The sequence below is a fragment of the Diplodia seriata genome (assembly GCF_021436955.1).
Source record: "Diplodia seriata strain FDS-637 chromosome Unknown scaffold_7, whole genome shotgun sequence".
NCBI classification, from domain to species: Eukaryota; Fungi; Ascomycota; class Dothideomycetes; order Botryosphaeriales; family Botryosphaeriaceae; genus Diplodia; species Diplodia seriata.
This window is the reverse complement of record NW_027117314.1, coordinates 1245033-1272590: the sequence shown is the minus strand read 5'-3', so window position 1 is coordinate 1272590 and position 27558 is coordinate 1245033. Positions and strand designations below refer to the sequence as shown.

General features: G+C 59.8%; 8 protein-coding genes across 8 annotated transcripts; 3 read left to right on the top strand and 5 right to left on the bottom strand.

The window, feature by feature from the left end:
* Positions 1–2808: 2808 nt before the first annotated feature.
* Positions 2809–4491, top strand: HNM1 (choline transporter; the record flags this gene model as incomplete). Its single annotated transcript, XM_066778573.1, has 2 exons — positions 2809–3206; positions 3375–4491. The coding sequence occupies 2 exons, from the start codon at positions 2809–2811 to the stop codon at positions 4489–4491; spliced, it is 1515 nt and encodes a 504-aa protein (XP_066631010.1).
* A 1183-nt stretch (positions 4492–5674) lies between these two features.
* Positions 5675–6510, bottom strand: SLS55_007148 (uncharacterized protein; the record flags this gene model as incomplete). Its single annotated transcript, XM_066778572.1, has 3 exons — positions 5675–6142; positions 6321–6378; positions 6458–6510. 3 exons carry the CDS (start codon positions 6508–6510, stop codon positions 5675–5677), a joined length of 579 nt encoding a protein of 192 aa, XP_066631009.1.
* Positions 6511–9154: 2644 nt separating this feature from the next.
* GLK1_2 (glucokinase) lies at positions 9155–10795 on the bottom strand (the record flags this gene model as incomplete). The annotated part of the gene is made up of 3 exons (XM_066778571.1): positions 9155–10495; positions 10548–10627; positions 10699–10795. The coding sequence occupies 3 exons, from the start codon at positions 10793–10795 to the stop codon at positions 9155–9157; spliced, it is 1518 nt and encodes a 505-aa protein (XP_066631008.1).
* A 1699-nt stretch (positions 10796–12494) lies between these two features.
* On the bottom strand, positions 12495–15167 carry SLS55_007146 (uncharacterized protein; the record flags this gene model as incomplete). The annotated part of the gene is made up of 5 exons (XM_066778570.1): positions 12495–14214; positions 14267–14699; positions 14768–14808; positions 14873–14993; positions 15131–15167. 5 exons carry the CDS (start codon positions 15165–15167, stop codon positions 12495–12497), a joined length of 2352 nt encoding a protein of 783 aa, XP_066631007.1.
* Positions 15168–19781: 4614 nt separating this feature from the next.
* On the bottom strand, positions 19782–21719 carry SUB2 (Suppressor of the cold-sensitive snRNP biogenesis mutant brr1-1; the record flags this gene model as incomplete). Its single annotated transcript, XM_066778569.1, has 5 exons — positions 19782–19830; positions 19884–20141; positions 20193–20553; positions 20616–21026; positions 21479–21719. 5 exons carry the CDS (start codon positions 21717–21719, stop codon positions 19782–19784), a joined length of 1320 nt encoding a protein of 439 aa, XP_066631006.1.
* A 432-nt stretch (positions 21720–22151) lies between these two features.
* SLS55_007144 (uncharacterized protein) lies at positions 22152–22757 on the top strand (the record flags this gene model as incomplete). The annotated part of the gene is made up of 1 exon (XM_066778568.1): positions 22152–22757. One exon carries the CDS (start codon positions 22152–22154, stop codon positions 22755–22757), a length of 606 nt encoding a protein of 201 aa, XP_066631005.1.
* A 25-nt stretch (positions 22758–22782) lies between these two features.
* On the bottom strand, positions 22783–23394 carry SLS55_007143 (uncharacterized protein; the record flags this gene model as incomplete). The annotated part of the gene is made up of 1 exon (XM_066778567.1): positions 22783–23394. One exon carries the CDS (start codon positions 23392–23394, stop codon positions 22783–22785), a length of 612 nt encoding a protein of 203 aa, XP_066631004.1.
* Positions 23395–24168: 774 nt separating this feature from the next.
* On the top strand, positions 24169–25920 carry SLS55_007142 (uncharacterized protein; the record flags this gene model as incomplete). Its single annotated transcript, XM_066778566.1, has 3 exons — positions 24169–25031; positions 25086–25293; positions 25384–25920. The coding sequence occupies 3 exons, from the start codon at positions 24169–24171 to the stop codon at positions 25918–25920; spliced, it is 1608 nt and encodes a 535-aa protein (XP_066631003.1).
* Between the last annotated feature and the right edge of the window lie 1638 nt (positions 25921–27558).

Sequence of the window (27558 nt, the reverse complement as noted above, 5' to 3'; positions counted from 1 at the left end):
AAATCTTCACTTGGGGTTTTGCCTGTCCGCATTGCTTTTGTTTTGGCAAAGAAGCAATAACGACGCTGCAGCACGTGGGGTCTCGACGGCGCCAGACGAATCGACGGCTGCATGCCCTTTCAGCGGCGTTGGCCGTCTGTCGCGCGGTCGCTCTGCTGAACTGCAGGTGAGCGTGCCACTAGTGCAGATGGTGCCAATAGTCGACCTTCCGCCGGGGACTCCGGGGTGATGAAAAGCGGGAAGTAAGGATCGGCATTGCGAGCGGCGGGGGCGCGCATGCGTGTGACGACCGCGGCCTTGTCGACGAGGGGCAGCGGTGGCGTCAGGAACGGGGGGAAAACAGGGCCGCCCACCTTACCCCATCGTTCATCGGCGGCGGACACAGGCGTGGGTGGGCTGGTGGTGTGGTTTCTGTCGGGCGGGGGAACAGGGGGGCGGGTTGGCGGCGGGCGGGGGCAGGGTGGTGGGCTTGGCCTTTCGCGGGGAACGCGAGCTCGCTTCTCGCCTGCGCTGCCCTGCCCTCCGTTGGCTGTGGCACAGGGCCGCGTCGGCTTAGGCTCGCTAACATGCGGTGTATTGGGATTCGCGGCTCGTGGCGTTTCTCCTCTACGGGCAGGACGAGCAGCGGTGGCCGCTTTCCTTGTCGGTCGCGGGTGGCCCTGGCGCCTGCTGCTGCTGCTCGGGGCTCGGGGCTTGCCTGCTACATCGGGCGTGGGCCGGGGGCGGGGCGGCTGCTCCTGCTTACCGTATCATCAGCGCCCGCCAACGCTGCGCGTCAGGCCTCTCTGTCGCTCGTCTTCCCAAACGTATGATTTATTGCGGATTTACGAAAGGGGCGGGTCGTCGGATGTGGAGTCGAGTGCGCCAGCCGACTCGGTGAGGTCAGGTTTTGCCGACCGCGTGCGCGTGCGCGTGCCTGCCCTGGTGGTGCCACAGGGCCATGCCCAGGCGCCTGGCAGATTGGGCAATAAGCTCTGACTCGCTGTAGCTGCATCTAGACGCCGCCGTTGCTTCTGCTGCTGCAGCCTCTGCTCAACCAATTTCTTCACCCAGCCAGCCTTGTGACTTTCGTACCTCCCTGCCCGCCTGCCTGCGCGTCTGTCTTGGAGCCCGTGCCTCCGCCATGCACGTGTAAGCGATGCACTGCATGCCCCCGGCGTGGCCGCGAGCGCGGAGGACGCGGACGCGGACGCGGACGCAGACGGAGCAGTAAGAGACCAGGCTGGCTCTGTTCTTGCACCGAATCCATCGCCTTCTCCGCCATCCCTAACGAGCCCGGCCGCTCCGCGTCGCGTCTCGGCGAATCAGCGAATCAGCAAAAAGCGTGGCTGCGACGCGCCGCAACGTGGGCGCAGGCTGGTTCATGAGCCGGGCAGCTGGATGTTGGGGTTCCCGTGTCTCTGCTTGCGGCTGCGATGACAGCCTCGTGGCGGGAGCAGCGTCTTCTTCACTGTTTGCCTGTTTGCGGGAAGGCGACAAAGAGGGGGAAATTTTACTGCAACGGGCATGATCGCCTATCAGCGGACGGCGGGCGGGAAGCCTGCAGGACAGCGCCCTTGGAGCTTAGCTCTCCCTTAGCAACGCGGGGATTTCTGGCTATCGCTTGATAAGGTTTGGTTGGCTGTGTTCCAGATGGCTTCGAGCTGGGGAAGAGACAGTGTCTTTACTGCTGTCTCTCGGGACCAACGCGCGCTCTGAGACGTGTGAGGACTGCTGACGGAAATACGGCAGTGCCACGGACCGTCGAGCAGCGGCGTTGGTGCAGTGCAGAGGTGGTTGTTCAGTGGGCGGGATGCAATGATGTTATCAGCTCGTTGCGCAACCTCGACAGTCAGGCCAAACGCCAATCTGTCAATCGCCCCCCGTTCTTGATAGGCGCCTGTCTGGACCGTCCGCCCAGGTCACTGCCAGCAGCAATGCCGACAAGCTTTCTGCCCTGCGTGGCCCTGGACCGCAATGGAGGTGCAGCCGTGGCCGTTGTTTGGCGGCAGTCCTCGGACATCCCAGCTGCCAAGCGCAGCGGAAACCGAGGAGCACGCGACAGAGAAGCATGGCGGAGGAGCACAGCGTAGCGTAGCGTTGCAGCCGGCGTTGGTGGCAGAGTCATGCGTCCTATCAAAAGCGCCCTCCGCACCTTGTCCCACTGGACCGCCTTTCCAGCTGGAGACCCCGACGGCCTCTGTGCTTGCCGTACCCCACCATCCGTCATAGCTACTCTACCTGCAAGGCAATTGGATCCCGTCGTAGGGCTACATGGAAGGTGGTCGCACCGCCGCCCTGCACCCACGCGTAACGAGCCCGAAAACCTGCCAGGACCGACGATTCTTGCTGCAACTCGTACACTCGAGTATATAGTTGCTACTCCCACAATCAAATCACATGCCCAAGGCGCTCTTCCCTCGCCCCCGATAGTCTTTCTTCACGCACTGGCTTGTGTGGAACAATCAGCCTCCCCTGTCTATCTTGCTTGCTCCCTTATCAGTTTGTGCTTACTCGTTCAACCCACGTCTCTCCTGTGCTTAATTTATTATCTGTTCCCGCCCTCGCCGCCTAGATTCGACCATCGCTGCGTCTTGTTGTACGTCACGGCCAGTCTCCACGCCATATTACACCCGACTGGCCAGGTAATTGCACGCGCTTGTTTGGGGAGAACATCCACGCAGCGTGTCTGAGAGGAGCACCAAACCTCGACCGCATCCATACAGTCCAGGAGCTCCAAACAGTTAGCTCGGAATACGTTTCAGAACCTGCGACACAACTATCCAGGAGCCGGCGCGTCGCCATATATTCTTCAGTAAAACAGCAAACATGGGTGGAACATCAAAAGAAATCGCCGAGTCGGACAGGAGGCCATCCTTCATGGCGGGAGAGGTGAAGGCGATCGACGCGGATGCGGCCAAGTTGGCAGAGATGGGTTATACGCAGGACATGCAGCGCAACTTCAGCGTCTGGTCTGTCTTGGGAGTGGGCTTCTCGCTGACCAACTCCTGGTTTGGCATCTCGGCGGCACTGGTTACTGGCATCAACTCGGGCGGCCCGCTGCTCATCGTTTACGGCATCATGATCATTGCCTGCATCTCGGTCTGCGTCGGTATCTCCCTGTCAGAACTGGCCAGCGCGCTGCCAAACGCCGGCGGCCAGTACTTCTGGGCCAACGAATTGGCCCCGAAGCGGTACGCCAATTTTGCTTCGTACCTGACCGGCTGGTTCGCGTGGGCCGGCTCCATCTTCACGTCCGCCAGCGTCGCGCTGGCCATGGGCAGCGCGTTGTGTGGCTGTTGGCAACTGTCACATCCCGACTTGTAAGCTCCATCCGCATCAAATCACTTCACGTATATCCCCCCTCCACCGAAGCTAACGCCTGCTCCGTCCAGCGTAATCGAGAGCTGGCACGTCTTCGTCGCCTACCAAGTCGTCAACATCTTCTGCTTCGTCTTCAACTGCTACGGCAAAGTCCTCCCGGCCATCTCGTCCACGACCCTCTACATCTCGCTCATCTCCTTCGCCGTCATCCTCATCACCATCCCCGCCAAGGCGCCGACCCACCAGCACGCCTCCTTCGTCTTCGCCACCTTCATCAACAACACGGGCTGGACGTCCAACGGCATCGCCTTCATCGTCGGCCTCGTCAACACCAACTGGGCCTTCGCCTGCCTCGACTGCGCCACGCACCTCGCCGAGGAGGTCCACCAGCCCGAGCGCATGATCCCCATCGCCATCATGGGCACCGTCGGCATCGGCTTCGTGACGTCGTGGACGTACTCAGTCGCCATGTTCTTCAGCATCGTCGGCGACTTCCAAGAGCTGGTCGCGACGCCCACCCTCGTCCCCATCCTCGAGCTCTTCTCGCGCGCACTCTCAACCTCCTCGCCCGCGCCCGCCATCGTCCTCGAGGCCCTCATCATCGCCACCGGCCTCGGTTGCCTCGTCGCCTCGCACACGTGGCAGTCGCGCCTCTGCTGGAGCTTCGCGCGCGACCGCGGCCTCCCCTTCCACACCGCCCTCGGGCTGGCGCGCGTCCACCCGCGGCTGGACGTGCCGTTGGCCGCGCACGCCGTCAGCTGCGCCCTCGTCGCCGCCGTCGGCTGCCTGTATCTCGGCTCCTACACCGCCTTCAACAGCATGGTCACCGCCTGCATCGTCCTGCTGTACGTGTCCTACAGCATCCCCGTCGCCTGCCTGCTGCTGCGCGGCCGCAACTCCATCGCCCACGGCCCCTTCTGGCTCGGCCCCGTCGGCGCCGTCGCGAACTGCGTTTTGCTGGCTTGGACCGCTTTTACCGTCGTCATGTACAGCTTCCCCTACTCGAAACCCGTCTTGGCCAGCAATATGAATTACGTGAGCGCCGTGTATGGCGTCGTGTGCGCGATCATGGGCGTCGATTGGGTGTGTAGGGGCAGGAGGGAGTATCGCGGGCAGAGCACGAGGCATGAGCAGGTGGAGGAGGTGGTGAGGAGGGCGGAGAGCGTGGGGGAGCAGGGGACGGCGTGAGGGAGGGGGCGGGGTTGGATGGCGTTGCTTGTTTTGGGGGGAGGCTGTGGCGGATGGATGGAGGTTGGGGAAGGTGGGATGCCGAGGGAGCCCCCACTGTTCTTTGCGCGTATCTCTTGTGTATATTGTCCTAATTAGTGTAGAGGAAGTAGGGGCTAACTTTGTATTGAGTCAAGCTGGATACCGAGGTGAATGAGCAGATCTGCAAGGCAGGACGGTGACGGGTATTCCCGGGACACGTATGAACTTGAAAGCTCGACGGTTGAAGTGAACTATACGCGATAGACTCAAAGGGTAATCAGAGCCTGGTATATATGTCTACGTGCAAGCAAGAGTTGGCCCCAAAACTAACGAAAAACCAGAAGAAGACTTTTAAAGAGGGATATGGCTTTTATAAGCGGGAACCTATGTCGACAGGCTTTCCAGGAGCTCTGTAAACTGTCAGTCAGTGGTTGATGGAGAATTTGTATCTAGTTTTGCTTCGTTGTTACGTGCCTTCACGCGAATTGGTACACTTCGTCGACGGAAATGTCATGCTGTTCACTGACGCATGAGTAAAGTTTTCTCATGGAGTGGATAGGCAAGGCTTTGTCGTCGGCTTTATCTGCTTTGACTTAGTCGTGTATGAGCTCGCTCACCTTCGAACGTTTGGAGTTTGGAGATAATTTTCATGCGAAAATGCGTGGAACATCGTCGAATACAGCACAAAGCAATATAATAAACCTCGGCGAGTCCTGCGGTGTTCGAGATCATTCCAGGGAGGGACTATTACTAGGGTTCTCGGAATATCGTAAATTCAGCTGTCTGTCCCGACATCCTGCTACCTTGATCTTTCACGGTAGTTTGCAGAACACCCTTGTAAAGATGAAGAAACCGCTGCAGACCATCTCGATTCCATCCTTTCTCACAGAATCACTCTGTTGTTTTTTGTCGATGATAAAACGGCTGTGATCACACCCCCCTCGCAACATGCTGTAGGAAACTCTATTCGCAGCTCAAAGCGCTTAACCACGCTCAAGATATGGATACACTTCCGCCGCTCTCCCTCAAATAGGCGAGCCTATAGATGCAGCGGTCTCGGGTCCCTCCGGCAATACACAAGTTTTCCCTCTCTCTCATCTCCTAAACTTCCAGTCCAGAGCCACGTCTCTCTTGCGGCGAGTCAAGCAACACCTCCATTCCATTACCGCACAGTCCTCTCGACAAACTCCTTCTCCAACCTCCCAACCTCCTTCTTGAACGCCTCGACCTCCCTCCAGCAATCCAGCGGCCTCCTGTCGTTGACGCGCAAGCACTCGACGATCTTGACCTTGGCCTCCTCGACGCGCTTGTCGGGCAGCTCGAGGCGCTTGCGCTCGTCGAGCTTCTTGCGGAGGCCGTCGATCTCGCGCTGGACGGCGCCGTGGCTGATTTCGCGGCGGCGCTGGCGCTCGGCCACGGCGTCGGCCGAGCTGAGGCTGTCGGCCAGCTTCTCGGCGAGCGACGGCTCCGCCCCGGACGGGGCGGCGTCCGGGTTTGCGTCGGCCGCAGAGGCGATGGCGTCTTGCAGCTCGCGCAGGCGCTGCTCCTCCTTGGCCCGCAGCTGCGACAGCTCGCGCTCGACGCGCGTCTGCACCTGCAGCTCCAGCGCCTTGGAGCGGGTCGTGTCGGACTGCGATGGTTTGTTCTCAGCTTTACGTCCCGGATTATGCGCGGAGGGGAATGTTCAATGGATGGGTGGGTGTTGGGCGGGAGGTCGGGTCGGATGGGCGGAGGAAGCGGTCGCGGAGGAGCTCTGTGCGGGCGGGAGGGGCACCAATTGATGGCGCGGAGACGGGGAGACGACGAACCTGAGGACTGTTCTGGAGCGAGTCGATCAATTCGGACGAGAAGCGAACGGGGGCGTCACTGTGGTGGTTGAGGCACAGCTCCGGTCAGCTCTCAATCTTTTCTCTCAATTCGCCGCCGGGCCGGGGATTCCACCTACGGGTTGAAGACATGCTGGGCCGTGCCGTCGGGTTTGGAGTTGCCCGCGCCCATGGTGAAGGTGGGTGGTGGGAGGAATTGGGCGGCTGTGGAGGGATCGGGGGGCGTGGGAGGACGGAATTTGCGGGCTTGGGGAGATGGAGGTTGACGTCGGTCGTGACCGCACAAGCCTCCGAGTCGCTGCCCACCAGCCAAACCGCCGTCACGTGCGGCGCGCCGACCTACTTTCTACAGACGCGTCTCCCGCCGTCAACTTTCTTCACTCCGTTGCAAATTCGCACTTCAGCGCGTGCGCCGGCCCGCACAGCGCAGCGCGATGCTGCAAACATCCATCACGAAATGGCTCAGCAAGCCCAAAACCGTCACCCAACCCGACCCCGTCCCGCTGGAGCCCCAGCACCCAAAGAAGCCCAATCGCAGCGCCGCCGCCGCTGAGCAGCCCGCAAAGCCCATCTCGAACCCTGCAGCCGACGACGGCGACAACGTCACGCCCACCGCTCCGACCCCATCCCCGGCTCCGACCGCACCTCCCACACACGGCGGCAGCACTACTGCATCGGGCAGCGCACCCGCAACCCGCTCACCACCAAGAACTATAACGACAACGACCCTCCCGCCCCTCGCCCCCAACATCGTCCTCGCGCCCCTCACCAGCGCCACCCTCCCCTCCTTCCGCCGCCTCAACACCCTCCTCCTCGAGATCCCCTACCCGACCAAATTCTACGACGAGATCCTCACCGACCCCACCACCGCCTCCATCACCCTCGCCGCCTTCTGGCGCAACACCACCACCACCACCAAAAACCCCACCAGTCACTCCCCGGGCATCCTCGTCGCCGGCATCCGCTGCCGCCTCCTCTCGCCCACCACCTTGTCCCTCCCAACCACCGCAACCAGTCCAAGTCCCCCGCAACCGGCCCTCTACATCGCCACCCTCTCCACCCTATCCCCCTACCGCGCCCACGGCCTGGCCTCGCACCTGCTCGCATCCGTCACGACATCCGCCGCGCGCCGCCACGGTGTTGTTGCTGTCTGCGCGCACGTCTGGGTCGCGAATGGCGACGGCTTGCGCTGGTACCAGCGCCGCGGGTTCGAGGTGCTGCGCAAAGAGGAGGGGTATTATCGGAGGCTGAGGCCGAGTGCGGCGTGGGTGGTGTGGAGGAGGGTGGGGGTGGGGGATTTGTTGGCGGGTGTGGTGGGGGAGGAGGGGGAGGGGGGGAAGGAGGAGGGGGAAGGGGAAGGGGTGGATGGTGCGGGAGATGGGCTGGAGGAGGGTGGGAAAGAGGCGGAGTAGAGGAGGAGGGTTGGGTTGCTCCGGGACTTTCGAACGCCCGTCTAGGCCGCCGACTGCTTGCTCGAGTTAGGCTCGTCAAAGAAACACGTACACCTCCGCCGCGGCTTCACCTCTTCTCGCCGGATGGATGTTCTTCCCCTCCCAAGGTACGGAACAAACCCACAGCAGCAGCAAGACACCGGAAGAGGAAAGAAGACAAAAGCAGCAGGAGACATATACACCAACCGCCTCACCTCCCCCTAGCCCTAACCAACGAACGATACATTGACGGGCAAATACGACCCGTCCCATACCGCAACAGCATAGCCGGCCGGCCAGCCACCGCCGTGCACCCGTCCGTGAAGAAGTGACGGCATGGCATGGAAGAATGGAAAACAGCCTCGAGCCTTGCATGCATGAAGCGGCAAAAAACGGGAAAAAGACCACGATTGGTCGAAAGTCGGGTCGTCCCGGCCTGCTGTCATTGGCCCAAGGATCGTCAGCATGAACAGGGCGCAGCTCTAGCCTCTCGAAACGATAAATGCCGCGAGCCGGTCGAAAGGTCTCGATACGTCGCACGCGGCGTAGTTCTCGTGGGGAACTGGGCGCTGTATGCAGGCAGCGAAAGTGGTGCGAGGAAAAAAAAAAAAAAAGGAATGAAGGGAAATGAGACCGCGAATCCCCGGCCCCATCATGCGGCAAGTGTTCTGCTCGAGGTGGCGCGGGCGTGGCGGTTGGAACGCGGATTTGCAGAGAGGCTCACGTTGCGAGACACGAGGTCGGTTTGCTGCAGTATCACGGGAAAGGATGGGTAGGTGGATAGTTGAAGCGTACATCTGGACATGGATGCACAGCATGTTAGTGAAACGAAAATATCCAGACGAGAGCGTCGACTTCGTACGATCAATAGGTCGTCACACGTGAAGAATATCCTTGCCGCAACGCAGTGAAGCGAAGATATCACTGGCAATCATTACTCACAAGATGCTGTTCGTTTGGATTTGTCTTCAGTCTCGTTCTGGTCATGATGCTGCCTACTTGTATATATCTGCGCAAGATACTACAAAGCACATAGATGCTTAAGAGCAAGAAACAAGAAAACGCGATGAATGTGGGAATAAGGAAAACGAAGAAAAGGAAAAGGTGGTGTCGTAAGCGGTGCCGCAACCTCTCTGGCGACAGAGAAAGAGAGAGAGCAAAGTTGATAAGTTGTAAAAATTGCTTTCGGTTCAGATATCCCCTCTCATACGAGACCACACGCATGCAGTATCCCATCCCACACAGCCAACAAAACCTGTTTGTTCTACTCGCATCCAAAGAAAATTCATGACCCTAATATACACATCAGTTCAAATAAGAATCCGTAACGGCCGTATTTTGGTCCCCTCCTTCCTCTCCGTCTATCAACCCTTGTACAGAAGACCTCTAGTCCGACTCCTCCTCGATGGTCTCGGGCTTGTCCACCTTACCGGCCACCAACGCGATCAGCGCGGCGCCGACGCCACTGCCGTCCTTGGCGATGCCGATGCGGATCCTCTTCTCGTTCTTCTCGCCGATCTCGGGCACCTCGCGCAGGGCCTGACGGACGTAGTCCTCGAAGCCGGGGTAGAACTCGACGAGCGAGCCGTCGACGCCGATGTCGATGACGTCGTCGCTGAGGCGGCCGGTGTTGATGATGATGGCGGCGATGGCCACGGCCGACAGGCGCGCGGCGCGCTTGCCGACGGCGTTGGCGATGACCTTGACGGCCTCGGCGTCCTCGGCCGACGCCGCGCTGATGCCGTAGTCCTTGTCGAGCGTCTGGCGCGTGATGCGCAGGCCGGGCGACGTGTCGGCCTCGGCGATGCTGAGGAACGACGTGTCGATGCCCCACTGCTGGAAGACGCTCGACGACGCCGCGATGCTGGTCGTGCTGTGCATGTCGTTGCTCGACGAGTTCTCGTCCTTGAACAGCGGCACGTTCTTGTTCTTGATCAGGTCGACGAGCGCCAGCCGCAGGATCTCGCCCAGGAACATGCCCGACACGCGCTTCTCGAACATCTGGATGCCCGGGTTGTTGCTCTCCCTGTCCAGCTGGTCGTCGTACGGCGTCTTGGGCAGCACCGTCATGCTGTTGTCGAACGAACCCCACTCGGTGTTCACAATCATGTCGCCCGTGGACTTGTCGTACACGGCCTCCGAGTCCGCCTTCAGCTTCGTCACCTTGTCCAGCTTCTCGACGTACGCGCCGTTGGTGCCGGTGCCGAAGATGGCGCCCAGAAGGGTGCCGGTCTTGCCGGGAGACGTGTACGAGCGGGCCATGAGAGTGCCTACAGTGTCGTTGACCAGCGCCGCGACGCGAACGGGCAGGTGAAGCTCGTCGATCTCGGCCTGCAGCAACGCGCACACGTCCTTGCCCACCGCATCGGGGATGTCGAATCCCTTCGTCCAGCGCATGAGAACGCCTCTGTTGATGCCGATCTGGTGCACGGGGAACGAGAAGGTGAAGCCCAGGTTGAAAATCTCCTCCTCGCGGTATCCCTCTTCCAGCGAGGTGGTCTTGCGCCTGCGGATGTGGCCCTGGTAGTGCTCGTTGTGGTGAGCCTTCAAGAAAAGCTCAATCTGCTTGGCGAGGAAGGAAAAGAGCTCCTTGGACGTCTTGGCGACCATCAGCTCGCGCGGGATGGCGACTTTGGACTGGGTGAGGGTGAAGGTGCTGTTGCCGTGCAGCATGATGGAGCAGACGCGGAAATTGGTGCCGCCGAGGTCGACGGCCATGTACAGGCCCTGCGCTTCTGTCAGTCCACGCGCAATTGACAGCGACTCCGCTGCTTCTCACCTTCTCGGTGCCATTGGGCACTGAGGTGACGTAGGTAGGGATCTGGCTCAGGTCGGTATGGTCCTTCTGGAGACCCTCGTCTGCAGGCGGCGGTTAGCAAAGCGCATTGCACGCGAGGGCGGCGGGGAATGAAGGGAGGGCTGCGGCTTACCCATCTGCCTGATGAACTCTTTGGTGGCGCGGCGCACATCGTCGGGGGAGAAGGCGAACTGCGCGGCCACGCGCTTTGCTTCGTCTGCCAATGCCATGCTGGGTTCAACGGGGGTGTAGAAGGTGTGCTTGTGAGAGACAGGAGGGGGAGACGCGGAGCAGGTTCGCGGGGTTTTATGGAGCAGGCCGTCGGGGAAATGCGAGACTGGAGCAAAGCCAGGCAGCGGGGGGTCACGAGGGTGGGCTGGTGGGGAGACGGTCGCGAGAAAGAGGCGCGGTATCACGAACTGGGCGAGCAGAACGAGAGCGAGGAATGCTACGGGCAGCAGTCGGCTCCGGAGCTGGGGCTGGATGAGGAACTGCGAGGCGTGAGAGGGCGATGACGACGGCGAATCCGGATCGGAGCGCCGCTGCGGTGATTTGGCAGACCGCAGTCTGCCTGGGGCGTGGGACGTCAGGGCGGATGAAATTGTTGGACGCGGGCCTACTTCGCAGTGAGCGGGGCACCGTGGCCTTGGGCGGCGGGGCACTACGTAAGAGGGCAGCCCGCGCGGGCGCTGGCGCTGGCTGCGAGGCGGAGGGCGCGGAGGATGCGCGATTTGCTCCCACGGGGCGGCGAAGGGCTGCGATAGGCTGCAGAGACTGCGTGGTGGTGAGCCGAACGCCCGTCCCACGGCGCAGGAACAATGACTGCTGGGGGCGCTCCCACCGCCCGGCCTGCCGCTGCAGAAATCATCGTCAGCGAGACCCGGCCAGAGCCTCATCAGCGCGTCTGGACGCGGCGCCCGCCGCCGCAGCCGCGGTTCCTCGTCTCGGCCAGAGCCGTCCGTGCTTGACTCGCGCCCGCACCATTCGCCGCGGGGCCCAGCGCAGCACGCCCCATCGCACGATATCGTCACAGCCCGCTGCACCCCTCGGCCGCCGCCTCGGAGCAATCACGGCACCCGCTGTCCTCTTGCCCAAAAGCTGTTTCTTCGCCGTCGTATGTATGCTTTGCTACGGTCCAATGCCCCACCCCGTCTCACTCCACCCTTTTGTGCCCAACCCCACCCTCTCCGCCGAACGCTCCCCAGCCCTCGTCCGCCCGGCACGGAATGTAGTAGTACAATACTCCCGCCTCATGCGACGGGACAAATGCTGGTGCATAAACGCAGAAACCGCTGCCAACCCGCTTCCCGCAGCGGCCCTAACATATCACTTGTATAGGAAGCAGAACAGAACGCAATCGAACCGCAGATAAAACCCAAGCCCGCAACCCTCGCGCCCCATGCAAACAAACAACAAGGAAAGGACAATTAGAGGCGTCTTCCGTTTTCCACAGTCGGCGGCACCGACGCCGATGTATGTACGCGCAGTAGAAAGGGGAATTGGAGAAGAGAACAGCAAGGAAAACGAGATGTTCGTGGTGTGAATGTCAGTTGGTGTGCGTCTGCAAAAATCTGTTGCCCTGATCCAGCCCCGCCCTTCTATCCAGGTCATTAGAGAGAGAAGGAAAAAGCCACAAAGAAAAGGAAAACCGCCAACGGGCAGCGCATCCAAGTATGGACAAAAGAACGATGGTTGCACTAAGGAGATTTGAGACTTTTCGATCGTGTGCCGAGCGTGTGATGCGTGCGCGAGCAGATCGCCCTCGGCCTTGCTGCCAATTAAAGTCATATTGTTGTTTGTTTCTTGTGTTGTTGCGTCGTCGGGGGCAGATAAACCGGACGTCCCTCAAGCAGAATTGCGCCAACATACTCCAAGTCGAATGCCGCAAATCGTACGTTTTAATCGAAGCGAAGCAGAACCCCCAGCCGCTCAGCGCACGCCAATCTGGGGCCGCGGGCCCAGGCTGCTCTGGCTGCTGGCCGCCGAGGGTTCGGAATCTACAAGAGCGCTGGCGCCGCTATCACCACTCTCCGCGCTAGCGCTCGCACTTCCAGTCAGACTGCGAACTTGAGGGCCTCTCTTGGACTGAGGGTTGCTCACCCCTACGTGTTGCTCAACCTGTTGCGGTGCCACTGCGTTGCCGTGGCCTGGCGGGTGCCGCGGGACGGGTTGTCTCATGCCTGGCGGGGATGGCCTGCCGTTGGGTTGACCGTTAGCGTAGGGCGGATAACCACCGGGAGGCGACGGCCGTCCACGGCCAGGGCTCAAGGGATTACCAGGTGACTGGCTCGCCCTGCGGGCCTGAGGGTAAGCTCCATATCCAGGTCCAGCCATCTCATCCAAGCGAGCAGCCGTGAGAGAATTTGTGCGGGATTGCTGTCCCATGTTTACGCGGTCGACGTTTCCGTAGCGGTCTGATGAGTATCCGATCAGAGCGTTGTTCATGATCGAATCGTGGAGGCCGGGAACGTCCGACATGAGTCTCGCGCTTGTCCTCTTGTTCATACCTGGGCCGGGACGCTGACCAAACCGGGAGGGACCGCGGCCGTTGGAAGGCGGCGGACCCGGCGGGCCACCCATCTCCGGGTTCTTGCGCAGCTGCTGCGCGCTAGGGGCCTTTCGTGTACGGCGGGACGTGACGCTCAACATGTCAAAGTTGTCGGGGTCGATCATAGGGGGAGCGCGGGCCGCCATCGGATCGAAGAAATCGCCGTCGTCTTCCTCATCAAAGTCTCCGGCATGCGAAGCCGGAGGCATCGGCCGCCTCGGTCCCGGGCCAGGTCCCGGAGGACCTGCGCGCATGTGGTACTCTCTTTCCCTCAAAGCAAGCTCCTTCTGACGCAGAGCGAGTTCTCTTTCTCTCAAAGCAAGGTCGCCGTTGGACATGTCGGCTCCAGGGTAAGGGCCACCGTTGGCCATGCCATTGATGGGCATGTCGCCGTCTTCGGGGACGGTGTCATACAGCATCAAGTGGCTGAACTCCTCCAGGTCGTTGCCCTCCAAAGACGGACGTCGCTGCATCGGGGGACCCTGGGGTCCGTAGCCGTTGCCCATGGGGGGAGGGCCCCGCGGCGGGAAGCCATTCGGAGGCGGCGGGCCCCTCCGCATTCCTGGCTGAGGAATGCCACCCGTCATGGAAGGCGCCCTGCTGCCGGGACGGCTGCCCTTCATGGGATGACCATGACCATTCATGCCGTTCATGCCATTAGGAGGGGGGCCCCTGGGCATTGGGGCAGATGACATTCTCGGTGGGTGACCACCGGTTTGTTGCGGAGAGACGGGAGCTGCAGGCTTCTGCTGGTTGATGATGTTGGTGTGGTGGAGCATGGCGTACAGTGTCTCGATCCGAGGGACGGGGACGTTGACCTCCTGGGCAAGCTTCATCGGGGATCCTAAATACGTTTCCACCTCCATCGGCCGCTTTGCGGCAAAGTCCTGGTACATCGTACTGTTCGCCTCCTGAGGACGGGTCATCGCTTCGATAGTCTTGTCCTTAAAGTCGGAGCCGAATTGACAACCCTGCGCGGTCGCGATTTGTAGGAGCTCGTCAATGACCCCTGAGATGACCGAGCGGACGCCAACTTTCTCAATCAGCTCCCCGTGGTTGGCCGTCTCAAAAAGCACGCTTGGCGGGTGGAACGCAATGTTTCTGCGCGCGGAATTAGCAATGACAACTTCACAGATCAACGCGTCGTCCTCACCCGATCATCCGCTCGTACTGCTGTTGCCGGATGTTCGGCGAAACCCTGCAATCCACCTGGCCGGAGCCCAGAGTCATAGCCAACGCATCCGCCATGTCGGATTGGATCGTAGATGGTATCGACGGATTTTCGCTCGCCGGGCCGACCCAGATTTCTGTGGATCCCGTGTGCTCAAACTCGCTCGCACCCAGCTGCTGCAGCTCCGCGCCCGAAACAAGCGAAAGCACGACATTCGTAGGGAAACGCTGCTCGAGGTACGACTCGACACCCAGCGAGTGTGTTGTGTTGATCAGAATGCACGTGTGCTGGGGCGAAACGACAGACTCAATGACCGAGGCGATGTCGTAGACGTCGGGGAGGGCCTTGACGCAGAGGAAGACGTAGTCGAAGGGTGCTTTCGAGTGGCTTGCTGCCTCTTCGGGCGAGCGTACGACTGTTTTCGCGTCAGCTACAGGGATCCTCGCGCAGGCGGTGACTGAAACATGTTTGGTCGAGACGTACCTGCACGCGGCTTGAAACGCTCATTGCCGTACAATTTTGACCTGCAAAATAACGCTGTGAGCTCGCCGAACGGCCTCGCGCTGTGGTGGAGGAGCTGCCACGTACTTCATCGAAATGCCATACTGTGCCACATGCTCGAAACCTGATTTCCATACCAATGTGACATCGCAGGTGTTTGTGGCCTGAAGCCGCCAGGAGAGGAAGGCCGACACGGCATTGCCGCCGACTGCAAAGGCACAACGTTAGCGTGACATTGTCGCTGGGGAGAAGGGTCCGCGGCGGAGCGAAAGGGAGCCCGCGGATGCGGCGGGCAAGAGCGAAAAAAATCGGGAGCTGGGGCGGAGCTCGCATCGTCGGACGTACCGGACAAGATCCTCAGGCGAGGTGTTGCGGGAGCCATGGTGCGAGTGTGCTGGCCGAAGGGTGGCGGCCTGGGATGACAGGCAGGTTAGGGGACGGGTGCCAGCGGGTTGGCAGGCGTGTCGACGGCCGCGTATCCAGGTCGGGCGCTCGCAGTTTCGCTTCGAGTAATTAAGGAATTAACGGCTTTAGGCGGGATCAGAACGAGCGGAAGCCTAGGCAGGCGTGCGGACGGCGGTCATGTACTGGGAGAGGGGAGGGAGGGGAAGAGAGCGTGCTGGGCTGCAGTCGGGTGTTGTGTGTGGTGGTCGAGGTGGAGGTGCGCAGCAGCGGCAGGGTGATTAGACTATCGGGCGCCGGGCGAGGAAAGATCTCTCAACGGTCGCGAGCGGGCGACGCCAGCGCAGCGGATGCTGATGCGGAAGCTCCCACCAGCCAGGCCACGCAGGACGGGCAGCCACAGTCAAAAGAGTCTAGGCGGCGTGCAGTGCTGTGCCGTGCGGGAGCCGGTGCCACAGAAGCTGCGACGGACGATGGAGCGAGCGCGCGGTGATCGTGAGCAGCAGCGCGAGTGATGTGCAGGCGCAGGAGTCGGGGAGGCTCGCGGCGGAAGTCAGCGGGCAGGGGCGCGCTTCTGCCGCCGAGCACCCGCTGGACAGTCGTGCTGCGGCCTTGCTGCACCTGCCCCCAAGCGAAATAATTGCCTTGCCCGCGCCCGCTCCTGGCGCCGTTATAAAACGCACGATCTGCCCGACGTGCCACGGCCGCGAAGCGTTTTCGCCGCACGCCGTTGCTGCTTCCCTGCCCCAGGCGCTGCACCACCCGGCGCCCGTCGAGGGAGGTCGTCGCCGCTGCGCGCGCGTCCGGCGCCCTGCCAGCCGCGCTGCGTCGCCCGGCGGGCATTAGTCGCGTCCATGTGCGCGCGCGCGACGGCCTCCACTTCTCGCCGGGCTTCCGGACGCGGCCTGCGCGTGGCCCGGGCCCAAGTCGTGAGCGACCGCAGTTCAGCACGCGCGACGCGCATCAGCCATCGCTCTGCATGCCTTTCCCGTCGCACCGCTGGTATCGGCCGGGCGCACAGCTATCGCGGAGAGCACGCATGGTTGCGCAGTCCGCATGCGCCAAGGCCGACGACGCCAGCTGCATCATTGCTGGAGCGTGCGCCGCCAATCCGGGCTTGCGCAGCACTGCAGGTGCCGGTTGCGGTAAGGCGGCTCATCACCAGGACGGCGGTTGATTAACGAGATTAGACGCTGACACCAGCGACGGCCTCTCGAGCTGTGCCGGCGGTCTGACAGGCAGGCCACGGCACTTGGGGAGCTGCCGCCCGCCCCCTTTCGCTGATGAGATCGAGATCTGGCAGCGTTTCGAAATTTCCCAGCTTCGCAGCTAAGCCCGCCACCTGCGACGGGGCACTGCGCCTGCTGCTTGCCCATTGCCAGGCACCAACCTCCACGGCGGCGCGGGCGCCTCCCTAGCCTGCCACGCCCTGCCTCTCCCGCTCCAACGTCGGACGTTGGCGGGCTAGTCCTCCTGTTTCAGCCTGAGCGTTGCGCAAGCCGGCGCAGCAGCAGGCGCCGGCGGGGGGCGCGGGCAGGTCAAGCTCTCGCCTGATGTTGATGCCCCAGCAGCAGCAGGAGCATGCTTAGCGGCAGGGGGCCGCAAGAATAGAACAGCAACGCACATCGCCATGCGCCACATCGCTGCTTCGAGGAGGCCGTCAATTCGTTTCAAGATCGGCGCAACGGGGGCCTGACTCGCCCGTGCTGTTCGGCCGCGATCTGCTCCGAGGCGGCGAGGGCCTGCCGCTGGCTGCCTCAGCTGCGCAGGGTGCCGCGGTGACTTCAATTGGCGCGGCCCTGGGCTGATCGGCCTCGGGGGTGGCTTGGTGCTTCCCAGAGCTTAGCAGCCTGCCTGCCCGGAGCCGGCGAGGGCGGCTCAAGCGATAGCGCGCCGCTGTCGACATTATCATTTCGGCCTTTGGCCTGCGCCAGCGCAGGATCATCGAATGCAGCGGCAGTTCCCATCCCATGGATATTGGCGCGCAATGCGCATCCCAAGATACTGCGCGCACGGCCGCAGCTCAGGACACCGACACCGCCCTACGGAGATGCGTGTGTGCGAACTTAGCGGAGGGCTGTCGTCAATCCAATCGTCACGCCGTCGTCATGGCCGTCAGTTCTGGCAGCGACGCGCAGCTCAAGCCAGCGCCGCTGCGCCCAGGGACGGAGGCCAATTTTGCAGGCCCCCAGTTCTTTTTATTGCCGGGCATCTGCGTCCGAGACAACGATGCGAGTGCGAGAGGGGCACCGCTGTGCCTGCCATGCCCCAAGCAGGACAAGCCCTAGCCGATGGGTGGGATGGGGAGCATGCGCTCGGCGTTCCCCTCAGTCGTGCGAAGCGTCGTCGCAATTGACAGCAGCAGCAGCACTTTCCGCCCGTTGCCGCGGCCAGCGACCGGCCGGCCTTTCGACGACTCGTGGTCTGGAACACTGGCAGTATGAAGGGTCTCCGTCCGGACGCGTTTTTGTCAGGCGTATTCTGCACGTTTGCACCCGGCGCTCCGCCTCGGATGCCGCCCGTCCGTATCTTGCGAACGTCTTTCGCGGTGCGCTTGTGCCTATCCGGCGGTTTCCATCGCCCGGGATGATGCTCCCGCTGTGCGCTTTTGCTCGGCGATCGCTCAATCACGGGAAAACGAATACGGGCCCCTCAATAACAACCTTGCCCAACCTTCGAATCCCAAGGCCCCCACGACCGTACCTGACTGCACACACCGCATCAGAACCCTAAACCACGGCCGCCAAGCAGCCGAGTCAGAAGGTTAAAAACAAAAAAATTACTTTGCGGCAATCGGCCCCAACTACTGCTGGGGGGAGTGTGCGTTGAGACAACACGAGCCCTATCCGCCGCCCTGGGAAAAGAAATAGAAGGGAAGCAAGCCGGTCTCACCTACAGCGACCCGCACGAGTGTTTCCATCCCTCTAGTCTGCAGAGCGGCCCGCCCAGCTGTGTGATCGACGGAGACAGCGGAAATTCCTCCTTTGTGTTGCCTCCCAACTCATTGTTCTTCGAGATACTGCATGTCTTGCACATGATGCCCGCCAAGCCTGCAAACCTCACCACCAACCATATCCCGCTCTCGCCACGCGGATATCATGGTTTCCGTGCTGCGAGCATATGCAAGGGAGGGAATGGAAATAAAGTACGAAGGAGCGGAGCCACCGTTGACGTCCGCTCGCGTGCTGCTCTCCGCCGCCACCGCCGCCGCATCCTGCGCATGATGACAGCAGCCCACACGACTAGGATGCCCTCCCGGGGCGCGCGCCCGTCTCGCCCGACCCGGCGCGGGCGACGGGCAGAGAAAAAACAAAATGAAAAGCCCTAGCTAGCTGTCTAGCTAGCCTATGCTTTCGCAGACGGTTTATCTTTCTGCTTTCCAATCCAAATTTCTTTTCAGCCACTCAGCTGCCGCGCTGCTCCTCCTATGTACATGGCTCGGCGAACGCGTCTCCCGCTCATCCGTCCCGGAGCAACGCGATCCCGCGCGGCGCGCAACGCAGTACCTGTGGTGGTATACCTAACTAGTGGGGTGAGGCTGGCAAGCTTTGCGTGCAGCGCAGCAGCCTCCTGCTTTCGCCTCCCTCCGCCATCCGTCCACCACCCCTCTCCATTTCCGGAAAAGACCCCAAGGGAGCCCCGAAAGGTCCTTTGGCTGGGTGGGCGGGCAGTCGGGAGGAGCGAATGAACGAGGAAACAAAAAACAAGTGGCTTACCGCAAACCGCCCAATCACATGTTGCTCGTGAAAATGCAAAATTCACACATCCCACCTGTGCCACCCCCCCATTTCCCGGGCTCTAAGATCCAACACTGGCCATGGTTGTCGTGAAGTATCTGTGCGGAAAGAACAAGCACCACAGGCGAATATTAACTACCCACCCCGCTCACATCCCTTCATCAGATCGTTTACATCATCGTTTCGGATTGGAGGGGTAGTAAGCCTTGGCGGGGTGTTTCCGACCGGACGCTCGAGCACAACGCAAAACTGCGAAATAACGGCGAAGAAGAGCGAGGCGAGGGGGGGAAAAATGGGAGGAACAGAAAAAAAAATTGCATCTTTCCCGCGAGCGAGCTAGTCAAGCGCGATCCTTGGGGTTTGCTTATGAACTTGGACCCACACCCATGGAAGGATCCTGACGAAGGGCTGAAAGGCCTGCAATCTCCCCCAATCATCGGCTTGCGAGTAGATCTTCTTTTCCATCGGAATTTCAATAACGAAAGATAAGTTAGGGTGGGGGGAATCCAAGCCACCGGCGGACGACATGGGACTCCAGGTCCCAATTTTTCGTGCATCGGATAGACGACCCAAGTCAGAAAGAGATGCAGAAGACAGCTTTCCGATAAATTAATAGAAAGGCTGATATATCGACCAATGTCCGTACCATGAGTCTTGCATTTCATCGGCGAAGTAGAGTACAGCAGCAACGGAGCATCAGCTCACCCGAATCCCTGACGCCGAAAGCTTTTCTTAGGCAGCATCTGCCTCCATAATCATGCGCAGCAACATCAAAAGGCGCTCAAGGATTCTTCCGCGAGCACTCGCATTCTTGACCAATTTGGTAATCCTATCTCAAGCAAGCCCACAAGTCTTCCTTAGTTGGCCATGTAGGTGCTAGCGTCAATGCCGCCCTCGGGGAACTCCCTGCACACGAGGTTAGTACATCTTACGTGGGCCGACAAAAGGCGGCAACTTACGGAAGAGGAACTTCGAATCTCTTCTCAACCTCCTTGAGGACCTGCTCATCCTGCTCGCTGCTGACGAACGAGATACTGAGACCCTTGGTACCGAAACGACCGGCACGACCGACACGGTGGAGGTAGGAGTCGGCATCGCCGGGAAGATCGTAGTTGATGGCCAGGTTGATACGCTCGATATCGATACCACGGCCGAAAACATCAGTGGCGACACAGATGCGCTTGTTGAACTCCTTGAACTCCTTGTAGCGCTTGATACTGTACGGAGGTCAGTAGCCAATCGTCTAACGGGTGTTGCAGTTCACGTACCGCTCCTCCTGGGAAACACCGGAATGAACCGCGATGGAGGGGAAGTTGCACTCGCGTAGAAGTCTGTCCAGCTCGGTCGCGCGGAGAGTGCTCTTCACGAAGATGATGACCTGGTTGAACTCAAGATTGTCGAGCAAGTCGTTCAACTTGCGGTTCTTCTCGGCCTCGCTCAGCTTGATGTAGTACTGCTGCAGACCGTGCAGGGTGAGCTTCGACTCGTCGTCGACGTAGATCTCGAGCGGGTTGCGCATGAACTTCTTGCAGATCGGGCGGGTCTCCTTGGCAAGAGTAGCGCTGAACATCATGACCTGCTTCGTGGTAGGGGTAGCACGGAAGATCTCCTGGACGTCACGGCGCATGTCTAGGGAACCCCCTGTTAGCACGTTGCCCCTACTAATGAACGGCAGAAATGGATGTGCATACCAATCTGGTCAAGCATCTTGTCGCACTCATCGAGAACGAACATCTTGATACCGCCGAGACGAAGCTTCTTCTCACGCACAAGAGCGTTCAATCTGCCGGGAGTACCGACAATGATGTGCGGGTGGGTGTCCTTGTTCGAAAGAATCTCGATATCCTTCTGCATGGGAGTACCACCGTAGAAGACGGAGGTCTTCACGTCCGGAAGGTACTTGCTGAAGCGAGCATACTCGTTCTTGATCTGGTAGGCCAACTCGCGAGTGTGGCAGAGGACCAGGACAGCAGTCTCACCAGCAATGGGCTCGAGCTGCTGAAGAGTGGCAAGGACGAACACGGCCGTCTTACCAAGACCAGACTTTGCCTGGCAGAGGATGTCGGAACCGATGATGGCTTGGGGAATGCAAATTTGCTGGACTGTTGCGGAGAACCGACGATGTTAGAGACTTCGTCCAAAGAGTTGGTAACGATAAGAAGCAATCGAGCGTCGCGTCCGTCCATCTCGCAAAGTTGACCGTGCGAAGATCCGGCAAGATCAACCACATCGAGAACGCCGTCTTCACCCGCGCGTCGGCACGGAGAATAGGATCTCGGGGATCCCGAGACTGGAAAGGCAGATTCTGCGAATCCGACACTCTATTTCAGGTGGCCAATCCAGTCATAGCGCAAAGCCTTCGCGTACAGGTCTTGTGTTTATAGGCAGCCGCCGGCCTGTGCGATCCATCCAGAGACGTTTTGACTTTTTGCGCGCGCTTCCATCGATTGAGCCCGTCACTTGGGGTGGCTGGTTTCGCGGGCGCTTGGTTTGCGGAGATGGACGGACGCTTCTTGAAGGACGGAGGAGCTTGAGGGGAAAGGTTAAAACTGACCCTCCGAAGGATGTTCGAAACCGCAGTCGGTGATGGCACGCAGAAGCTCCTGCTTGAGGAGGAAGTCCCGGAAGCCGGTGGAGTGGATGCCGACGTAGCTGCCCTTCTTGTCGCCGGTCACGGTCAGATCGCCCTTCTTCTGTTCACCGTTGGCGGCAGCGCCGGTCGCGCCCGTGGCGACGGCATCGGCCTGGTTGAGCTCCTCGTCGGAGTAGTCGATGAGGTCCTCCTCGTGCGACATTGTGAAGGTGGCTGCTGGCGGATATTCGCGTGTAGAGGCGCGTTGAGGTGGTGGAGGACGCGAATTTGGACGTGTCCGGTGATGTCAGTGGTGCGGAGCCTTGGTGCGCAAACGCGTCGTCAAAGAGGCCGTGCGGTCGGGGCTGCGGGAGCGCGAGGTGCGGCAACTGAGGATTTCTCTTGCGCGACCGCCTCGAGTTGATGAGGGAAGGTGGTGGAGAAGGTGGTTTGGATGATGGAGATGGGCGGGCGGGCGAGGCTGCTTTGTCGAACGCCGGAAGCTGAAAACGTAGGGCGATCCTAGCTTCCACGTGATCGCGTCTCCAACAAATAACGGCGCCGCCCGCCTCGCTTCCCACCGCGCCTTTGTGACGCCAGCTGTTGCTCTTTGTCCCTCGCAACAAACCGACCTTGCATATCCGCGCCCGGCACGATGGCCAAGGGCGACGCCTCGAAGCCGAAGTCGGTGCCCAACAAACACCTGCATGCGCGCATCTCCTACCTCTACCAAGCCGCCACCTATCTCGCCAACCAAAGCTGCCAGCCCGCCGAGCAGAAGAACGGCAAGAAAATAGACGTGGACGCCACAGCGGAGGGCGATCCCGTGATGCAGCCGGTGTTACCCGGCCAGAATGCTTTCCCTCCGGGTCTGCCCTTCTACTATGCGTCTCACCTACAATCGGTCTCTATGAAGTCGCAGATCCGGCTGTCACAGGACGTCAAGCATTCCATTTGCAAGCGCTGCAGTGCTATTCTGGTCCCTGGGAGCACTTCTTCAAACAAGATCGAGAACCTGAGTCGCGGAGGTAAAAAGCCCTGGGCTGATGTACTCGTTATCGAGTGCAACGTTTGCAACGCACAGAAGCGCTTCCCTGTTGGAGCTAAGCGACAGCCCAGGAAGAGCGAGCGCGCGAAGGTCGAGAAAGCAAGACCAGCAAGCATGGGTACGGGCAGAAACGTGACCAAGACGCTGGAAATGGAGAACAGGACATCAATTACGCCACTCGTGGAAGAGATTGAGCTAGGAACGCCAAAGTGAAGTACAACAAAGTCCTCTGTCCACCTTAGGACTGCCATTTCCGTTCATAGACGCCGACCCAGGAGCCCCAGCCGACGACCTTGCCCTTGATGGCCTCCGCGATTTTCTTTTGGCCAACCTTCGGTCCCAGAGCCTGGATGTCGAGAGGCTCGCTCAACGCAACCAACTGGTAGAAGTACCGATGCGGACCATGGCCAACAAGCGGCCTTGGGCCTATGTAGTGCTTCCCCCTGATATTCGGTACCCAACGAAATCCGCCTTTCAAAGCAGTTGCATCAACGAGCTGGATGTCTCCATTCGTGACCTGGCTAGTCTCTGCCGGGATGGCGTAGAAGAGACTATGGGCAATAGGGAAGGGGAGGGGCGCGTCGACGTCTTCACAAATGAGGACATATTCTTTGACGTCCAACTGAGCCGGCTTTGTCCAGGTCAAGAGTGGGAATTCGCCCTTGCCGTCTTGGGTAAGGTCAACAGGCATCTGCGAACCCGAAGGGCCGCTCTGCGGGCATTCAAGCGTGATGTTTGGCTCGGGATGACTGGCGAATGCAGGCGCCTTGGTGAAGAGTTTCGCATCGTGAGCTCGGAAGCTGTAGAACAGCTTGGAGAGGTAGTATTCAATGTATTGCAAGATGCCCATGGCCGGCGCGGAGACAGTTTCGTGGTAGCCGTTGTCTTGTCGCAGAATGCCGGATCAAGATCGCGCTTGGTCGTCCGAAGTTCGGAAGGATCTGTTGTGGACTGAAGTCTGGCCAGTAATGTTACGAGGAGGCAATGAGCTGTAGCCGTACCGTGATTCAGGCTGCGCGTAGAGTCTGGTCGCAAAGCGTCGCAGCCGACTTGGACGCGGGGAAGTCTTATTTAATGGTTCGTACGTTTTCACTTGGGTTAATCAGCACTAAGGGTTGGAGTATGGCGAATGAGGCAACAACGAGCCCTCGCTCAGCGTTATGTCCGGGCCGTCCGGGGTGGCAGGTGCTGTGACTCGGACGGGGCAGGAGCGGCTCGGGGGCTCCGTTCCCCCGCTCGACCTCGAATCTCCAAACTCCGACTATGAGTCGACAATGACCAAAGAGCATCCCCCTTTAAAAGATTTCCGGTCGCCACTTTGCCAAGATGACAAGCTTCAGCCGCACCCGCACCCCGGAGAGCTTGTGCAAAAATCATGGCGACCACTGACATCTCGGGCTCAGTTCCTACACACAGCCACACCGAACCTCGAGACCACAACGGAGATACCATCCAAGCCACCGACGGAATTGTAGCAGCAGAACCACCCACACCCGTCGGACTCCATGAAGCAGGCAATACCAGGGAAGCAGTTACAACAGACGTGGAGGCGGCAGCAGGGGAACCACCCAAACCACCAATCCACTCGGTGTTTTCCAAGAAAACCAAGGTTCTCATCATCACCATGACTACCATGGCCAGCTTCTTCTCTCCGGTCTCGGGTCAGATCTACCTGCCTGCCTTGAATACTCTGGCCAAAGAATTCCACGTCTCGCTAGCCGACATCAACTTCACCGTCACAAGCTACATGATCATGCAAGGCATAGCACCCATGTTCTTTGGCGACCTGGCAGACCAAGTCGGCAGACGACCAACCTATATCTGCTGCTTCACCATCTTCTTCTTCGCCAACCTGGGTCTGGCGCTGCAGCGTGACTACGCGGCGCTGCTGGTGCTCCGGGCCATGCAGAGTAGCGGCAGCAGCGGCGTCATCGCCTTGGGCAACGGCGTCATATCCGACGTAACCACTAGCGCAGAGCGTGGCTCCTACGTTGCCTGGGTTCAGATGGGAACCCAGCTTGGCCCCGCCCTTGGGCCTATCCTCGGCGGTGTCCTTGCGCAGTTTCTCGGATGGCCGTCCATCTTTTGGTTCTTGCTCATCAGTGGCGGCGTCTACCTCGTCCTCTATATCATCCTCATCCCGGAAACGGGCAGGAATGTTGTCGGCGACGGCTCGCTTCCGCCGCAGGGCTGGAACAAGTCCCTGCTAAACATCATTGCGGAGCGCAGGCGTCAGAAGAACGGGCTCCAACGCACCGTTTCGCGGCAGGCCAAGCACGAGGAGAGCAAGCGACTGGCAGCGGGCCGGCACCTTCGCTTTCCAAACCCGTTCATGGCGCTGCGCATCGTCGTTGAGAAGGACGTCTCACTGATACTACTAGCGCTCTCCATCCTCATGACGGGCTTCTTCTGCATGATCGTTCCCATGCCTAGTATCTTTGCCAGCACCTACGGTTTTAACGACCTTCAGATCGGTCTCTGCTACATGTGAGTACTGGGAACCTGTCTTGACATGTATATCTCTTCCTCTGACTTGGATAGACCTTTCTCAGCAGGCGCCATGACAGGCAGTCTCGCCTGCGGTCGCTTCCTCGACCGCAACTTTCGCCGCGTCGCCGCAAAGCACGGCATCACCGTCGACCGCAAGCGCGCCAGCAGCATGCGCAATTTCCCCATCGAGCGCGCCCGGCTCGAAATCATCTGGGCCCCGCTGATCATCGGCAGCATATCGACGCTCGTATGGGGCTGGGTACGTCCTTCCTCCTCATCCCCCTTTTCTTTTCCGTATTCCCTCCCACCACCCACACACCCTTACTAACCCCGTCCTCCATCCCTCCAGATCCTCCGCGCCCAAACCTCCCTCGCCGCCCCCCTCGTCATCCTCTTCATCGGCGGCGCCATGCTCTCGGGCACCATGTCGATGCTGATGACGCTGCTCGTCGACCTGTACCCGCAGCGCGCCAGCACGGCCATGGCCGGCCTCAACCTCTGCCGCTGCCTCATGAGCGCCGCCGGCACCGCGTCCGTCGAATACATCATCCGCGCCTGGGGCCTCGGCTGGACGTACACGTTCCTCGGCTTGCTGATGCTGGTGTTCAGCGTGCCGCCGTTGGCGGTGGTGGTGTGGAGGGGGCCGGCGTGGCGGGAGGAAAGGTTTCTGAGGGTGGAGAGGAAGGAGCGGGAGAAGGAGGCGAAGGGAGAGCGGGAGAGCGCAGGTGGAGAGCGGCATGTGAAGCCGGATGGGGAAGAGAGGGGTGGTGGAGAGGGGGAGGAGGAAGAGGAGAGGGTGAAGGGTGGTAGCAAGGCCGCGTCGACGGCTGAGGAGGAGGAAGTCGGACCGCAGCAGAACGGCGGCGGTCCCATGCCTGATAAATGAGAGTGAGATACGATGTGCGCAGCGATACGGCTCTTTATCTTGTTTTATACGAGGTCCGTTCGCTTAGTACTGCGGTAAGGGAAAAAGCATCAAAGGGATAGTTGAAGCATTTATGGACGTACGGTAGTGTTGAGAAAAAATGAAAAATTTTTGGATCTTACTTCGAGCGCTTTACACTGGACTGGGCGCTTTACAACCCAATTGCTTGGCGGTGATGATGATGGCCTTCCTGACTTGCAAGTGGAGCAGGCATCCATGGCCTGCACGCCATCCATTGCGGGGCCCTGCACATCATCGCCCGCTCTCATCAACCCACAAAAGCCAATCTTTTCCCAGTCAAGCCAGCCGGGGCGCCCTACATAGCCGTCGATCCCAACGCATCATCATCAGGCGCGCAGGAAGCGGGCAAGGCGATGGGGTGGGCAACGAAAAGTCAATTGGTGAATACGAACGGGGACACGGACAAGGTTCATCCGGAATCGGCAACGATGCTCCTCTCTCGCTGCAGGGAGCGAGTTGGTGTGGAGATGGGATGGGAGGGCGATCATATAGGTATGTGTGTAGTTCGTCATCTTGTCGACTGCGGGAGATCGGCGGGCTGTGAGTGAGTGACATACATGCCCGGCGGGAGGGATGGGTGTTGCGGGTGGGTCCTGGCGCTGCGGAATACGATGATTCCGACCTGGCACTTATGCTTTTCCCGCTAACTTCTATCCGTGTCCAAGCCTCTGCGCCTTTTCAAGTCTCCTATGAGAAACGTGGCATTGATCGGCTGACTCGTATGATAGGGTTGCTGTATTGTCGCCTAAGGCTGACATGCATGACTAGTGGCTCAAGCAACAGAACAGTATCTTTCACAGCCTCGTGGAATATTTGCTGGCTTGCAGGTATGTATCAATTGTGTTGCGTAAACTCTCCCGCGGCAAGACACAGATGTCCCAGAGCCGGAGTGTGCGACCTTGGTGGACGGTTAGCACCCACATCTAAGAGCTGCCGCATCTACGCCCCGCTCAGCCACATGTCTTTCCCATCTTGATCGATTGTCTTGAATTTTCCTTGACTTCGCCCTCTACTAAACCTTTCCCAGAACTTTTCGTACCACTGCCATGGATTATAAGGGTCCCTAAAACAGGGATGGGGAAAGAAAACCACAACATCCGAACCTATTACAGTCACTGACCAGGCTTATCTCACATAAGAGCAACGTTTTGTGAAACCAGATACATGAGTCATGACAGTACTTGGGGATATATGCACTTACGGGCAAACAAGTAGGGAATTTTCCCCAACAGCGCATGCGTATTAAACATCGACAGAAGACTAAAGGTGAGATTTTCGACGTTTACTGACCGAAAAGAGACAAGGAAGTGGATGTTCAAGCCTTTTCAATTCTTACGTCTTGACTAGTGCTGACCAAGTGTACTACTTTAGCCGGCATCGTCAGATGGCAAGGCAGATTCGGTGGCTGCAGGTGAGATTCTGCATTCGGTTTCGCTGCCTTCTTACTAGACCTCAACTTTCAGCTGTCTGCCTCATGCTACAACGAGGGTCTCGGCTCCTCAATGTTCATCTCAGCCCTTGTCTTATTGCCTCGATCACTAGCATTCCTTATAACATCGACTTCTCTCCATATTTCGA